This window comes from Hermetia illucens, chromosome 3 (assembly GCF_905115235.1).
Source record: "Hermetia illucens chromosome 3, iHerIll2.2.curated.20191125, whole genome shotgun sequence".
NCBI lineage: Eukaryota > Metazoa > Arthropoda > Insecta > Diptera > Stratiomyidae > Hermetia > Hermetia illucens.
This window is the reverse complement of record NC_051851.1, coordinates 36,237,945-36,254,906: the sequence shown is the minus strand read 5'-3', so window position 1 is coordinate 36,254,906 and position 16,962 is coordinate 36,237,945. Positions and strand designations below refer to the sequence as shown.

Genomic DNA, 16,962 nt, shown 5'->3' with positions numbered 1-16,962 from the left:
TCAGTGAATCTATTATAAGATCAGATGATCAGGAACTTAAGAGTAAGATCTCCGATCACCTAATTTCCCTTGGTATAATGGTGAATATACTTCAATATAATATTCGAAACCTAAGGGCAAATAAATCCAACATAGAATATTATGCTAATAGCAACAACTTCGATATTCTTGCCCTGGAAGAAACTTATAATATTAACCATTCTCCCCTCTCAAAGTTTATTTCGGGTTTTAATCTAATAGCAAAGTTTTGGGAGGAGAGCTACGGTGGTGTCATTTTGGCTTTCAGTAAGTCTATTCGTTTCCGTCAAGTCAACCATGTTTTAGATTATGATATTGTCATAGCTAAAACACTCAAACTCACTTCTAATTTCATGTTCGTGTCAGTCTATCTCCCTACCAGTATCCCTTTGGTAAGCTCCTCACTTTTTGCGTGATGCATAACAATGTACTCGTCATTCATCATCATCAACGGCGCAACAACCGATATCCGGTCTAAGCTTGCCTTCATAAGGAACTCCAGACATCCCAGTTTTGCGCCGAAGTCCACCTATTCTATATCCCTAAAAGCTGTCTGTCTGACCTACGCTATCGCTTCATCTCAGGCAGGGTCGGCCCCTGTTTCTTTTTCTATCATAGATGTTGCCCTTATAGACTTTCTGGTCAGGGTCATTTCCACTCATACGGATTAATTGACCCGGCCCCTGAGCCGGATTTTATCCACAACTTGATGGTCATGCTATCGCTCATAGATTTCATCGTTATGTAGACTACGGAGTCGTCCATCCTCATGTAGGGAGTCAAAAATTCTTGGGAGGATTCTTCTCTCGAACGCGGCCAAGAGTTCTTCTTGCTAAGAACCCAAGTCTCCCAGGAATACATGAGGACTGGCAAGATCGTTGTCTTGCACAGTAAAAACTTTGACCCTATGGTGAGACGTTTCGAGCGGAACAGTTTTTGTAAGCTGACATAGGCTCTGTTGGCTGACAACAACCGTGCGCAGACTTCATCATCGTAGCTGTTATCGGATGTGATTTTCGACATTAGATAGAAGAAATTGTCAACTGTCTCAAAGTTGTATTCTCCTATCCTTATTCTTCTTCGTGTTTGTGTTTGACCAGTGCGGTTTGATGTTGTTGGTTGATTCGTCTTCGGAGCTGACGTTGCCACCATATATTTTGTCTTGCCTTCATTGATGTGCAGCCCAAGATCTCGCACCAATCGCCGCCTGCTTGATCTGGATTAAGGCAGTTTGTACGTCTCAGGTCGTTCTTCCCATGATGTCGATACCGTCAGCATAGGCCAGTAGTTGGGTGGACTGGAAGAGGATCATACCTCTTGCATTTACATCAACATCACGGATCACTTTCTCGAGGGCAGGTTAAAGAGGCCGCATGATAGGACATCCCCTTGTCGTAGACCATTGTTGATGTCGAATGGTCTTCAGAGTGATCCTGCTGCTTTTACCTGGCCTCGCACATTAATCAGAGTCAGTCTAGTCAGTCTTATTAGTTTCGTCGGAATACCGAATTCTCTCATGGCCGTGTACAGTTTTACCCTGGCTATGCTATCATAGGCGGCTTTAAAGTCGATGAATAGATGGTGGAACTGTTGTCCATATTCCAACAGTTTCTCCATCGCTTGCCGCAGAGAGAAAAGCTGATCTGTTGCTGATTTGCCTGGAGTGAAGCCTCTTTGGTATGGGCCAATGATGTTCTGGGCGTATGGCGTATGAGACAGATAATGCCTCATTGCCAATCGTCAGGCATTGATTCTTTGTCCCATACCTTGAGCACAATTTGATGAACCACTTGGGGTAACTGGTCGCCTCCATATTTAACCAATTCGGCAGTAATTCCATCGACTCCTGGCGGCTTATGTTTTTTAGCCGATGAATTGCACGGACTGTTTCTCCTAAACTTGGTGGTGGCAGTATTTGTCCGTCGTCTTCAGTTGGCGGGACCTCCAACTCGCCGATATTTTGGTTGTTGAGCAGTTCATCAAAGTACTCAACCCATCGCTCTAATATGCCCATTCTGTCGGAAATCAGATTTCCCTCTTTGTCTTGGCAGGATGAGCATCGAGGTGTATAAGGCTTCATCCTGCTGCCTTGTTGGTAAAACTTGCGCGCCTGGTGCGGTTTCTCCCTATACTTTTCTAGTTCACAGACTTGTTGGTTCTTCCAGGCTTCCTTTTTCCGCCTGTGAAGTCGCTTCTCCGCTCGAAGGAGTTCGTGATAAGTCTCCGCGCGTGCCCCCGCGTTCTTTGAGAATGCAACATTACTCGGTATGCGGCATTCTTCCATTCCGTTGCTAGCTTACATTCATCGTCAAATCGACCGTTCCGACTCTTTTTGCGGCTGGGGCTAAGTATGTTGATGGTCGTATTTATAATAATGTTCTTAAGGTGGTTGTGAGTATCATTTGTTGATGCTTCATCTCGTGGATCTCTGTTGACTGAGGTTATCGCGGCATCTATTTCCCTCTTATATGTGTTGCGGAGGGCTTCTGTGTGGATGGCTTCAGTGTTAACTCTAACTTGATTGTCAAAGGGGATTCTGAGTTAATGTGGCTTATATTTCTAGATTTGCCTCGCAAGCGCAAAATGCATAACCGTTCGCTTATGTTTTCAAAGCCGATAAAAGCTGGTTTCATTTTTTGGCTGATTAAGAAACCTACTCTGAGCACATGGTTTACTGGATGGCCACTATTATATATGATGTAGCGACTCTTCTCCAGGAAACCGGTCCCTGTTAAACGCATCTCCTGTAACGCTGTTACATCAGCTCCCAGCAACTTCATCTCTGTACAAGGAGCGCACGTTCCATGAGAAAATGCGTAAATCGTTATTCCTTTGTCGTTGCCGGTTTCGTCGTTTTAAAATCCATCCTGTCCGAGGCTCCTGTTGTGGCTTCGTAACTTCGGTTTTCCGTGTAGGGTTGTCAGCTCTACCCAACCCCCAACCTGGCGGACCAGTTCGACCAGGTCGACCCATGCTCACTTCAGTTTGTTGAAATTGATCTGATGTATATTACCGGACTGTAAAAACACCAACTAATCGCATGCTTGATATTCTCCGTGGTTTCACGGCATGCAAATGCAATATCTCTTTACTTGTATGCAACACTTTCCTCCCATTTCGTCCCATCCCAGTTTTCAAATTAGTAAATTCCACTCTGACTTCACATTACACAAAAATATTAAGATAATTTAAATGTTTATTCACAAATGGTTATTTGATTTTTGAAATTTTTATCACGAATCTCTCTCTTCTTTAAATTCGCCCTTTAAGCTTCACATGATATACGTTTTTGTATTTCAGGTGTTGATGTGACTCGAACGCACCAAACCAAGGATGCATGAAATTTTATTACACCGTTGTCCCACGCGCAAGTAGCATCCTCATATTCCTTCTTCAATATCTGAAAATCTTAACTGAAAAGTAGATTCTTATCCGAACATAGATACACGCTTTGTCATTTCGCAATTCATGATTTCTATCCCACAGAATCGCCTTCTGGAAGAAGTGCATGATGCCATAAGTAAATTCTGAATCCCCATGAGGAAACCATTATCCCAATGAGTATCCGATATGGTGAGGTTCCTAATGTTTACTAATTAACCTGGGTAGACGTTCCTCCACCTATTCACACCTTAATGCCGCATTAAATCTCGATTGTCCGTTCGCTAATCAATTTTTATTTGACTTCTAACATGTTTATTAGGACTTCACTGACAGGACGTGGGAGTTCTGACAGTAGAATTGCTTGTCACGTCAACTTTCTGTTGGTAATATGTAGGCACTCACCGCCTTCTCAAAGGTAGTTAACTCCTGCCTAATTTCGAGTGAGTGTTTAGTATCTAGCGCGTAATCGTATCTTTTGAATTTTCTTGTTCCGATTTATTTCCCTTCCTTCTATCTTTAGAATGCTTCCATGGTTCCATCGATTTCCAGATTTCGTCACTAGGTTACGGTGGGCGGGTCACTTAATCCGTATGGATGAGGATGATCTAGCCCGGAAAGTCTGTAAGGGCAATATCTATCGTACAAAAAGAAAACGAGGCAGACCCTGCCTAAGATGGAGCGATGGCGTAGGTCAGGACGCCAGGCAGCTTTTAGGGATATCCTCGACGTAAAACTGGGATATCTGGAGTTCCTTATTAAGGCAGGCCTAGGCCAGATATCGGTTGTTGCGCCGTTGATGATGATGATGATTTTCGGCATAAAGATATTGACGTGGGCAAATCTGTTCAGCTTGGATTGTCGAATGTTTTCCTATTTCCTAATGTTAGATTTACTTCTTCCAGTGGGTTTGCACGTTTGCGTTGGTGATGCATCTGACTTGCTATTGACTGCACACCAATAGTTAAATCTGTAGCTTCCCGAGCACTTCATAGGCTCTGATTATGAACGTAGCTAGCTCCAGGTACCACCAAATTACAGGTAGAAAGCTATTTTCCAAAGAAGGTATAGAGCGCAATAGATTCAACGACTCTAAACTAGCGACCCCCCCCATATATCGATGATAGTCGGTTATAAAGAATTAGTGACCAAAATGAAGATCAAAAAAATTAACTGGATTCAGAGACTTAAAAGTAAGAAAAAAATTATTATTTACAATAAAGCTTACTAGTGAAAGTGGAGTGGAGCCGACGGTCAAAGTTAATTACAACTTTGGGTCCTAAAGTGTTGTGAATGGTTTCCACCTGAATAATAGACCAGTCCTCAGAAGGACTCCACCAGTACCAGATGAGGTTAATTTCCTCTAGTAGCGCCAACTAGCGTACATGCTGATAAGTGATATTATCCGTACCAGGGCACTCTCAAGACCATTTGACATCAACAACGGTCTACGACAAAGGGATGCGCTATCATGCGTCCTCTTTAACCTGGCCCTCGAGAAAGTGATCCGTGATGCTGAGGTAAACGCAAGAGGCACGATCCTCTTTAAGTTGACCCAACTACTGGCCCAAGCTGACGATATCGACATCATGGGAGAACCACCCGATACGTACAAACTGCCTTCATCCAGATCGAGCAGGCGGCGATTGACGCGAGATCTTGGGCTACACAATGAAGGCAAGACAAAATATATGGTGGCAACGTCAGCACCAAAAGCCAACCAACCAATAACACCAAACCGCACTGGTCAAACGGGAAGAATTAAGATAGGAGATTACAACTTTGAGACCGTTGATAATTTCTCCTATCTAGGGTCAAAAATCACAACCGATAACAGTTACGATGATGAAATCCGCGCACGGTTGTTGGCAGTCAACAGAGCCTATTTCAACTTACACAAACTGTTCCGCTCGAAACATCTCACCATAGGGTCAAAGCTCTTACTGTACAAGACAATGACCTTGCCAGTTCTCATGTATTCCTCGGAGACTTGGGTTCTCAGCAAAAAAAACTGCGAACTCTTAGCCCCGTTAGAGAGTAGAATCCTCCGAAGAATTTTTGGCCGCCTACATGAGTATGGACGATTGCGTAGCCTACATAACGACGAAATCAATGAGCGATACCATGACCGTTAAGTTGTGGATAAAATCCGGCTCAATAGGTTACGGTGGGCGGGTTACTTAATCCATATGGATGAGGTTGATCCAGCCCGGAAAGTCTGTAAGGACAATATCTATGGTAGAAAAAGAAGACGAGGCAGACCCTGCCTAAGATGGAGCGATGGCGTAGGTCAGGACGCCAGATAGCTTTTAGGGATATCAGATTGGTGTACCTCGGCGCAAAACCGGGATGTCTGAAGTTCCTTATTAAGGCAGCCCTAGGCCGGATACCGTTTGTTGCGCCGTTGATGATGATGATTATAAAATTAATAAATTTACAAGAATACCAATCAGGAAGAATAGAAAGCGTTCGTTATCACCCGAGCGACCCATTACAGAGATCTTTACGGTAAATTGGACACTCGTGATAGCGAGAGAGATCTGAATATCGAACACTTCTGTTGCGTTAATGACAAGAACACTAATTTGTTTACAGATCAACGAGCAGCGAAAGTTTGATGGCAAGAATATTTCGAACAGACTTCAACAGAATAATTTGTTCTTCCTCCGCTTCTAGAAGCACTGCTGATATTTGGACCAATTCCACCTGTCAGCGCCATTGAAGTTGAGGAAGCAATAAAACAAGTGAAATCAGGGAAAGCAACAATCTCAACTCTGGAAAACGAAGAGCTGAGAACCAACACTGTGGCTCAGTGAATTCTTCAGTCGAGTTGTTGTGGAAGGCAGAATACCATCTAATTGGCGAGAAAGCATCACGGTTCCATTATGGAAAAAGAAAGGTAGTTCGGCCGAGTATTCAAATTACCGCCCGATCCATCGTTCAAATAACAAATTAAGTCGGGTTTCTCAAGAACTACGGAACTACTGACGCAATGCATACTGTGCGGTTACTCATTGAGAAAGACTGTTAGGAGCAACGCCCACTGTACGTTGTATTTCCAGATCCAGAGAAAACGTATAACAGCAGCAACACTTAGTACCTGAAGAACTCGTGTCCTGGGTTAAATTGCTTTGCCACGACCCGGAAAGTGAAGTTCGATTGTTTTTGTTTGGGGTATGCATGATCCTAAGTCCACATCTACTTAATGTTGGATCGGACCAGACGAAGAGCAACTTACTATCACTTTTTTGGTCCATGGACCCTTCGTTTTGAGCATAGCACCCAAGTATTAAAAAAGAATGATTAACGGTTTCTGCCCTGGAAGTAACGTAACCGAAAGTAGTAACAGATAGAAATCCTTCCTTTTTATATTATCGGAGCAAGGGAAGCGTGCGAATTATAGCCTTCTTAAAACCGCCGGCACTTTAAGCCTAAGCCAGGCTAAAGCTAAATTTTCGTTTGAGACATGAGGGATCGTAAGTCTAAGGAGCAAATTCCATCTTAGCAAAACTGATCTCGAGGAACTTGTTCAAAAAATGGAGTGGTCGCCCCTTACGACCACAGTCTCACATTGAATCTGAATAAAACAGAATTTTTGACGACCGATCCTAATGAAACACACACTATCACCGTCAGTAACCGTGATCTGCCCAGAATTGAGCGGTTTAAATATCTACGATCAATGTTATCAGCCAATGCTGAACAGCATTACGAAATGGCTTCAGGCATCAGTGTAAATTGGATGAAGTGGTGTTCCATAATGATCTTCGTAATCGACGTATCAACAAACGACTCAATCCGAAAGGTATATTTTTTTTTATATATAGGGTAGGTAAATGCATTTACGCACACAGTGTTGGACTCTCGATTCGGTACATCATCGGACTACCAACTAAACATCTCACCATCGTCAGAGAGCTAGCCTGGAACCGTTTGTCACATTGCTTCGGGCTAGTCCCCGAACTCTCCCACCTTGCGGCGCCTTCAAATCAGGGAATTCCTTTCACCAACGGGAGGGGAGAGGAGGAAGGGAACTGACTTCTCCACCGGTCGAGTTCTATCACAGTTCCACCTGTCAGTAGTCCTCAGCATCTCTTCGACAATGTTGTCTGAAGAGAGATCCCCTGTGTTTAAATAGAACTGCTGACGAACCCCATCCCACCTTCCACAGGAAAAACAAGTGTGATGGACGTCGTCCACAACTCCATTGCAAAACACACAATCCGGAGAATGCGCATTTCCAATCTTGTGCAGGTGAGAGTGAAAACTTCGATGCCCACTTAAAAATTGGGTAAAAAAAATAGTCTCACCATGCTTCCGATTCAGCCACACACCTAAGTTGCTGATGAGCCGCGCAGTCCATCTGCCTCTAGTTTCATTTTGCCAAGAGAGCTGCCACTCGTCTAGAGTGCGTTGTCGTTTTTCGCGAACAACCACCTCCCTTGGCTCATTTCCCTTGCGCTTGTATATGGCCTAACGCTCCTTAGCAAGAAGGGCAACGGGGATCACTCCCATCATCATCATCACGGCCGGTTCAGAGACAGTGCGGTACGCAGACGCCACTCGCAAAGCTCCCCGTCTCTGTACTTGCGCGAGGCGTTTACGATATACCTCCTTGTTAAGAGCGCCAACCCATACCTCTGCGCCGTAGAGCAGGACAGACTGCGTTGAACTCGTCTCCTGATGAGTCGCTTGTTAGACGTAGGACCCCCAATGTTTGCCATTAGCCTACTTAACGCCAAGACTCCAGCTGCAGCCTTGTTTGCTCCTGCTTTGATTTGCTCAGAAAAGCTCATCTTTGAGTCAAGAGTCAACCCGAGGTACTTTACCCCTGATTTTGACTCGATTATCAACTCGCTGAACGATATGGGACGCAGGGTCGGAATTTTATTTTTAGTCAGGATGACTACTTCAGTTTCTTCCAGTGCAAGGATGAAACCATGAATAGTCATCCATCCGCTTACCCGTCGCATCAATATGCCGAGTCTGCTTTGCGCCTGTTCGACAGTGCATCAAGCAGCAAGCGCTGCGACATTATCTGCATAGCCGACTAGGCGCGACTCTACTGGCATGTCGAGTTTAACTAGACTGTCATAGGTAGCGTTCCAGAGGTCCGGCCCTAGGATGGATCCCTGTGCTACCCCCGACGTGACCTCCATCCACCTTTGACCCTCTAGTGTTTCATAGAGCAGGGAGCGGTTCCTCAGATAGTCCCTCAATATACGTAAGAGATAGTTCGGTATGTGGAAAGTATTGTCTAGTGTGCCTAGAATGTCTTTCCATCTTACGGAATTAAAGGCGTTTCTGACGTCAAGTGTTACGAGGAGCGCCACCCGTCGAGTTCGGCGGATATGTGCCTCTGCTGGTCGAACGGCGTCCACGACTGGCATGACAGCATCAATTGTCGATCTCCCTGCTCTAAAACCAAACTGCCGGTGACACAAATCTCCGGCAGCGCGTATCGCTTCAGCGAGTCTACTTCTGATGAGCTTTTCGAGCACTTTCCCAGCAGTGTGGAGCATACATAGTAGGAGGTATGAAAACGGCAATTCGGGGTTGCCTTTCCCTGGATCAGCGCAAGCCTCGCAACCTTCCAATGAGCAGGGAAAATACCCTCTTTCAGGCAAGCATTGAATGCGCCGAGCAGTAGGTCTGGCGGGTGTTGGAATACCAGTTTGTATACCTCTGCTGGAATACCATCGAGTCCTGGCACCTTCTTGTTTTTCATAGAGAGGACTGCCTGTTCCGACTCTTTTATAGAGAAAAGTGTACAGTCCTCCGCGCTCTCCACGCCGACGTCATCATCCCATACGGGGTGCGCAGGGAAGAGTGCCCGTACAATGCGGTCCATCTGCTCGGCCTTAAGTGAACAGGGTTTCCGCAGAGCCCCGATTTTCCGTGTTACCAGTTTGTAACCAAGTCCCCACGGATCCCCATTCACCTCGTCGACCAGATCTTGCCAGCAGCGAGCTTTGCTCTTGTTTATTGCGCTGCGGAGTCTCCTTTTGGTTGATTTGTACTGCATCATTATGGTACATGCCTCCTCCCGGTCGCCTAGACGTTGTGTTAAGCAGCGAAGCGTGTGACACTCCTTCCGGAGCTCTGCAATTTCCACTCTCCACCAATACATGAAAGGTTTGCCGCGCCTCGATGTCTTCCTGGGCATGGAGGCTCCGCAGACCGTCGTTATCAGGTTCATAACTGAATTTGCGACAGTGTCAGCTGAGGCGCCACCGCCCCCAGGAGTACTCTTCAGCGTAGCCCAACCTGTTCCCACAGTTTCGACAAACTTCCCGGTGTTCACGACGTTCGCGCCGTTCCATGCACAGAAAGATCGCCGGGGTGGCGCGCACCGAGAGTTTATGTCCACCACTTCGAAAACAATATATTGGTGGTCACTTGCCGAGAAGTCTTCCAGAATTCGCCACCCGTCCACCACCGGCACTAGTGATTCCGACGCGAGGGTTACGTCTGGAATGCTTCCCTCGCAGCCCGGGCGCCGGAACGTTGGGGTGGATCCGGTGTTTAGAACTACCAGTCCTGTTCTCGCCGCCATTTCCAAGGTATATTGACATCGAGGTTGATTACCACCCTATATTGGGATTATTACGAAGCATACTGCTGACAACAAGGCGACTATAAAATGTGTAATTCTGTATGATGAAAATCCTGAGTATTTCTACTTCAACGCAAAATGATAGCAAGTTTCAACATTTCCAACCCTCATTCCTTCTGAAAGTTTTAGAGGCCAAAAATGTTTTTTGAAGCGTAAAGCCAATGACTGGACCACACCATGGGCCTGGACTGATAAATGCACTTTCAAGCTAATGTCCTAAAGTAGAAGAGTGGAGCTTTAGAAAATCCTGTTTCCTGAAAACAGGCTGTTTAACCCTTGTTCATGATAATCTGGAAATCATAGTTCAGAATACCATAAAACTTTTAAAGGATGAATATTGATAAAAATTGCAAACTCTAAAAGCAACAACCCATTTTTTTGGAGAGGCCGGTCATGCCAATTTTACAAAAAAAATTATTTATATTTTAAATAGAAATGAATAATAGAATGTGGTGGTATTTTTAATCAAGTAAATGTGCATAACTTTCAAAACTAAAAATCTCCAAATGAAAAAGATATTTTATGAGGTCTGGGTATATTAAACTAATACCAAGCAATAGATGTAATATACTGGAAACTTCACAGATGGAAAAATCTTATTTTAAATTACCAAAAGATAAGATTCTTACTGTGATATGCAATGCATTGAGAAGGACAGAACATGCCAAAGGTAAATTAAATCAAGAAATGCGCAGAAAATGCAGACAGAAACCCTTCACTCAATTAAATACACCCCCACCCCCTTTTCAGAGTAATGACTTCTTAACAAAGCTGAAAGTCGCCACTGCATCTTATTGCTTGCATCTGGAAGTAATTTCTGCAAACAGTTGCATAATATATCTACCTCTGCTGTGGGGATATTTATATAAGTTGACTTTGCCATGCAAAACAGGACTTTTGTTTTTACCCGAGAAAGCGTCAGGAAAAGTTTATATTTTATTCCTGACATTTGACACAAGACATTTTAATTTAATATAGAGTTGCACAGATATTAAAGTATGAGTTCTATATGTGCATTTCAAATATTATATAGTATATGTTCTTAGAATAGATATACATATGTACAGGTTTCCTTCTCAATGTGTTCCAAAAATTTAGAAATTTTTTTGGTTGACCAGTTGCTCTCTTTTCCTCCCTCGTCTAAATTTGGTTGTACTAATTCTGTGCCATCTGTTACAATATTCAACAATTCTTCGTTGGAAAGTGGCACTTCAGGAGTATTAATTACGTCAAATATATCCTCTTTATCGATTTCGTCAAAGCCTATAGTTTTCGCAATCTCAAGAATTTCTCTGTTGATTTCTGAATCGCTGACGATATCAATGCAGGAAGGAGACTCAACCCCTTCTGGGCAGATTTTACGCCAGGGTTTGTTCATTGTGCCACTAGCTACCTCTTTCCAAGGAGCTTCGATATTTTCAACAGCCTTGAGAATATCAACATTTTTCCAGATTTCTTTAATTGATAATTGACTATCTTTATCCAAAGCTATTATATCGTCTAATCGTTCCATTAACTGCCTGAAAGTTCGACACAGATAGTATGCTTTAAAGGTAGCAATTACACCTTGGTCCATGGGTTGCAGCAGAGAAGTGGTATTTGGTGGTAGGAAGACCACTTTCACATTTTCATCGCTTTGGTTGAGAGTTGCAGGATGTCCAGGGGCATTATCGACTAATAGCAAAGCCTTGTGCGGTAAGTTGTTCTTCCTACAGTATTCTTCGACTCCTGAAAAAAACCAAACCATTCAGTGAATAACGCCGAAGTTACCCAAGCCTTTTTATTAAGTCTCCAAATAACTGGCAGCGTGGTTTTCGAAATATTTTTTAAGGCCCTTGGACACCAGTAGAGGCTTCAGTTTGAAATCGCTAGCGGCACTTCTTGTAAACCTGTCTTTGGAGAGTTTGAAGCCTGGTGTGTAGCTTCTTCCTCGGAAATAAATGTACGTGATAGAAAACGCTTCCAGTAAAGTCCTGACTCATCGACATTAAAAGCTTGTCTGGAGCTGTAACCGCCTTCATCAATAATAATTTCAAGCATGTCCTGAATTTTTTTCAATCACAATCAGGACTAGCCGTTTCCCCAGTCAATTTTAAATTATGCAAACCAAAACTTGCCAAACCATCCTCGACTACGACTGTTTTGTTATTATGGTACTTCCTGGTGAAGAAATGACGGCCTTAATATCCTCTCGAATTTTTTCCGCATTCCTTTTTATCTGTCTGATAGCGCATGCGTTCAAGGAAACAGTAATTTGCGCGGTTCTCCCTCCTTCGTCCAAACGATTAATTATTTCCATTTTTGTTTTTAAATTAGTAACTTGCCTTTGCCTCTCCTTTTTCTTTTTTCTTTACTGCTGGTTTTTTGATCCATTTTTGGTTAAACAATTTTGTCGCTTAGAATATGAAGGTCCGTCTAAACAGAAAGTTTCTTATCAAGTTTTAGTTGTCAATTTCTTACTCGAAATCGAACGAAATCAAGTTCTACTACCAAGATTCAATTAAAACTAACGAGGCTTCTTTTATTTATGTGTCAGATAATTATGTACATAGTTGGATGGATTTCAATATTTGCAAGGTCCGATCCTTTCAGGCTTTTTTTTTTTTGAACAGATTGCTTACATGCAACGGGTCCGTATCCAGTGTTATCTGAAAGTACAATTACCCAACTCGCTCTCAATGTTTATCTAAGAATAATCTTTTTCTCCCCCTGGAACCTCCCCTCGGACACCACCTTGTTATGGTGGGGGAGCCTGTAGTAGTTTACTACTACACTAAGGGTGTCCAAAATATGAATATGGAAACGATGGATATAAACTCTCCAAGTGGTAAGAAGTCACAGACTTCGAATCCACCCGCGACCATGAGCAATCATGTCGCGGCCGAGGCGCGGATTTTGGAGGCCTCACCACATTCATACTCGCCTATAGATCAATCTGTAGAAGGCATGCTTTCCGACTCAGTGGAAAGTTTGCATTTAGTGCCTACGGCGAAGTTAGCCAGAAAGGAAAGTACGGAAACTCTCAAATTGGGAGAAACTGGAAATCCGACTACGGCCGGCCCGTCCGCGGTACTACAGCCCAAATCTACCCGCAAGTGGAAGAGGAAGGCCCGGCAGAAGGGAACTTCGGCCACTAAGGAGGGGGGACTACAGGCTGAATCCTGCATGTCAGAACCTTCTCCTTCATCCTTACCGGGAAGAGCGGATGAACGGGAAGCTGGTGACGTGGACGCTACTGGTTTAACGTCAGTATGTGGTAATGGATCCAAGCAGTCCGGACACCGTGAACCTGGAAAGGCCCTAAGCCGACGGCAGAAGAAAGCACTGCGAAGGAAGATGAAGCGCCTTGGGAATGAGGACATAGACGTGGCTGTACCACTAGGCGCGGTAACGCCCAGAGAAATCGGACGCAAGGAAGCGGAATCTCCGGCGGAAGGTGGGGATAAACTGGAAACTCCGGTTAGATCCACACTGGACGCATCAGACTCTTCTGTGAGCGGTAATGCGCGCAAGAAGCGTAAGACCAACACATCTGCTGTGGCCAACGCTTTATTGTGCTCCGCACCAGGGCTTATATCCACGCGTCTCGCGGGGATTAAGACCGGTGTGCCGGGAGGTGATCAAATCAGCGAGAGAGATCTCAATGAAGCTGGTCCCTCCCACAGGAATACGAACACGAAGGCGGGAAGGGAGAGGACGTATGCGCAAGCTGCAGCCTCTGTTCTGACTGCTGCCGTGGGAGTTTCCTCCAAGGATGGCAAAATGTCAGAAGGACAATTTACCATCCTCCGGTAATGCCTGTGGAAAAAAGTGTTGGAGCCTGGAACGAAGCCACGATTTAACGATCAAGGTTTTCGTGATGGGCTTCTCCATTTGGAGTGCGCTGACGAGGCTGCCTTAAAGTGGCTCCAGCAGGTAATCCTAACTTTGAGTTCCGGCGGTCGGTCCAAGTTCACTATTGTGAACACTGAGCTACGCAGGACAGAACATGTCGGATGTTGGCTACCGGGCCCTCGAAGGAAGGCAAAGGACATCATCCGCATGCTGGGTAAACAGAACCCGGGCATGGACTTTGCACACTGGAGGGTAAAGTTCATGAATGCCAGGAAGGACCAATCTATAAACGTGGAGGGCTTCAACTTGGTATTCGAACTGGACCAACAGAGTCTGAATGTGCTCAGGGTAAGTCACCATATGGTGCTCCACTTTTTCCTATATAGACTGAAATTCAGTCATATCAGGAGACTGTAGGGCATCATCTCCATTTTGAGAGCGAAGAACAATGACGGTCTTCGACTTACACAACATAGAGCAAATTGCAGCATCTTCGGTGCGCTCTCCCACAATGGAGACGTGCGCGGGGGGGCTCGCACTGGGGAAGAGACTACAGAGTGAATTCTACCTGCTAGTAACTTCTCCTACACCTTCCAAGGAACAGGCGGAAGGAAGGGAAGCCAGAGTCGTGAACGGAACTGACTTGATGCCAGTTCGAGTGATCGAATCTATGCAACCCGGACACCGCAAACCAATTAAGGTGCTAAGTGGAAAACAGACGAATGCTCTGCGGGATGATATGAGATCTTTCGTGGATGAGAACATGGGAATTGCGGTACTTCCAAGTACGGCTTTTCTCAGAGAAATCAATCACGAGGGGATCGAGTCTCTGGCGGTATGCTGTGGGGGAAACCCCGTCACACGTGGACTGCCGCATACGCTTCTAACTGTTTTCCATAAGACAATAGACTAAGTCTATGTCGAAAAACATGAAGATTGGTCAAATCAACCTGCCACATACCAAACCTCCCTCCTACCTGTTGACAGCGAGAATGGCAAAGTTACAGGATTTCCCCTATATCTTTCTGGTGCAAGAACCGTGGGTTCGATTTAACAGAATCTGTGGCACTGGATCAGTAAAGGGGGCTAGGATCTTCTGCGACGAAAGATCCATAAGACCGAGAGCTTGCGTCCTCATGTCAAGACGGTTAGAGGCAACTATGCTGAGACAATATTGTTCCCAGGACTTAGCTACGGTCATCATACAATACCAGATAAATGGCGAGAGGAAAAACATCATAGTTGCCTCCGCTTATTTACCCTATGATTCTTTGTATCCTCCACCGACGCAAGAACTTAGGGACCTGGTGGTGTATGCAGAATCAAGTGGTCTCGAACTCTTAATAGGTTGCGATGCGAATGCTCAACATATTTATTGGGGCAGTAGCAAATGCAATCCAAGAGGAGAGAAGCTATTTGATTTCATCACTTTAGCTGGTCTTATGACTGCAAACGTAGGGTGCGCCCCTACGTTCGTGGGACCGAGAAGAAGCGAAGTAATTGACCTAACAATCTGTACCCCAAAATTGTTAGAGTTGATTACAGACTGGCGAATGCTAGACGAGGTCTCACTGTCAGATCACCGATATCTAGAATTCAATCTGACTATTGCGGGCGAACAGTCTGCAGTACAAAGACGGAACCCTAAGAAAGCGGATTGGGCAAAGTTCAATAAACTTCTTGGCAATAAAGTACAGTTCCCTAGGCGACTAAGGACTCCTTTGGTGCTGGAAGATGAATTGAAAACTCTGAACTACACACTTTTAGACTGCTATGAAGAGGCTTGTCCTATTTCCCGAAGCCAAAGCGGTAAAACGGTTCCTTGGTGGAACCGAGAACTGCAAAAACTCAGGAAATCAACCAGGCGACTTCTAAATCGTGCTTGCAAAAGTAACAAGAACGAAGACTGGTTAAATTTCAGGAACTCACAACGTGAATATAAGAGGCTCGTGAGGTGCTCGAAACGAGACTCCTTTAGAGCGTACTGTGAGGAACTGGAAGGCGAAAGAGAGACTTCAAGGCTGTGCAGAGTCCTCAAAAAGGATGAGTCGGCCAAGTTGGATTCTCTTAGAAAACCCGATGGTACTTTCGCGAGCTCCAGACTGGACTCAGTACAGACCCTCCTGGAAGTACACCACCCGGGAGAACGGGTGAGAGAAGTGGTAGGGGGAGAGTTGACGGTCCTTGCAACCCCTTCAACACGCAAGTGTTGCAAGGGGAACTGGAACACAGCGAAAGCGGTTGTTACCCATGAAAAGGTAAGAGCTGCCATACAGTCCTTTGAACATTTCAAAGCACCTGGCATGGATGGCATCTATCCGGCAATGCTAAAGCAGGGTATGGAGCATTTAGAGTGACCTGTAAGAAATATTTTTTGAAGATGTCTTGCTCTGGGCTACGTGCCTTCTTCTTGGCAACAGGTTAAGGTAGTTTTCATACCGAAACCTGGGAAAGATGACTATTCTAATCCAAAGAACTTCAGACAAATCAGCTTGACGTCATTCTTGCTGAAAGGTTTGGAGAGACTGGTTGAGCGTCACATTCGTGGAAACGCACTTAGGTCACACCCACTTAGTGAAAACCAACATGCTTACCAACGTGGAAAGTCCTGTGAGTCTGCTCTTCATTCTTTGGTCACAAAGATAGAGGATGCAACTTTGAATCGTGAGTACGCGATGGGGATGTTCGTGGACATTGAAAGGGCTTTTGACTGTGCGCCCTTCCAAAAGCTCTGTGATGCCGCCAGAGAGCAGGGTGTTGACGAAACTTTAATAAAGTGGATCTACGCTATGCTAACGCAGAGATTGTTGTGTGCTGAGGTGGGTGTTGATCGCTACTTAACAACGGAAGCGACGAAGGGCTGCCCTCTGTGGAGTATGCTGTCGTCACTTCTGAGGAGTACGCTGATCAACTCACTACTACGAACTGCAAAATATGCTAATACACGTTCAAGCTTATGCGGGTGACGTGGCTGTGCTGGCTGTTGGTCGTTGATTTGATTGACAGTTGATGTCTCAGGCATGGACTTTCAGTGACTCTAAATAAAACTACAATGGTATTATTTACAAAAAGGAGGAAACTGAATGGTCTTTACCTTTCAGAAATGAGGAGTA

The 16,962-nt window shown here is 44.8% G+C and overlaps 1 protein-coding gene across 1 annotated transcript; it reads right to left on the bottom strand.

Moving 5' to 3' along the window:
• Nucleotides 1–11,057: 11,057 nt before the first annotated feature.
• Nucleotides 11,058–11,762, bottom strand: LOC119650967 (tigger transposable element-derived protein 1-like). Its single transcript, XM_038054223.1, has one exon. The coding sequence runs from the start codon at nt 11,760–11,762 to the stop codon at nt 11,058–11,060; it is 705 nt and encodes a 234-aa protein (XP_037910151.1).
• Nucleotides 11,763–16,962: the final 5,200 nt, after the last annotated feature.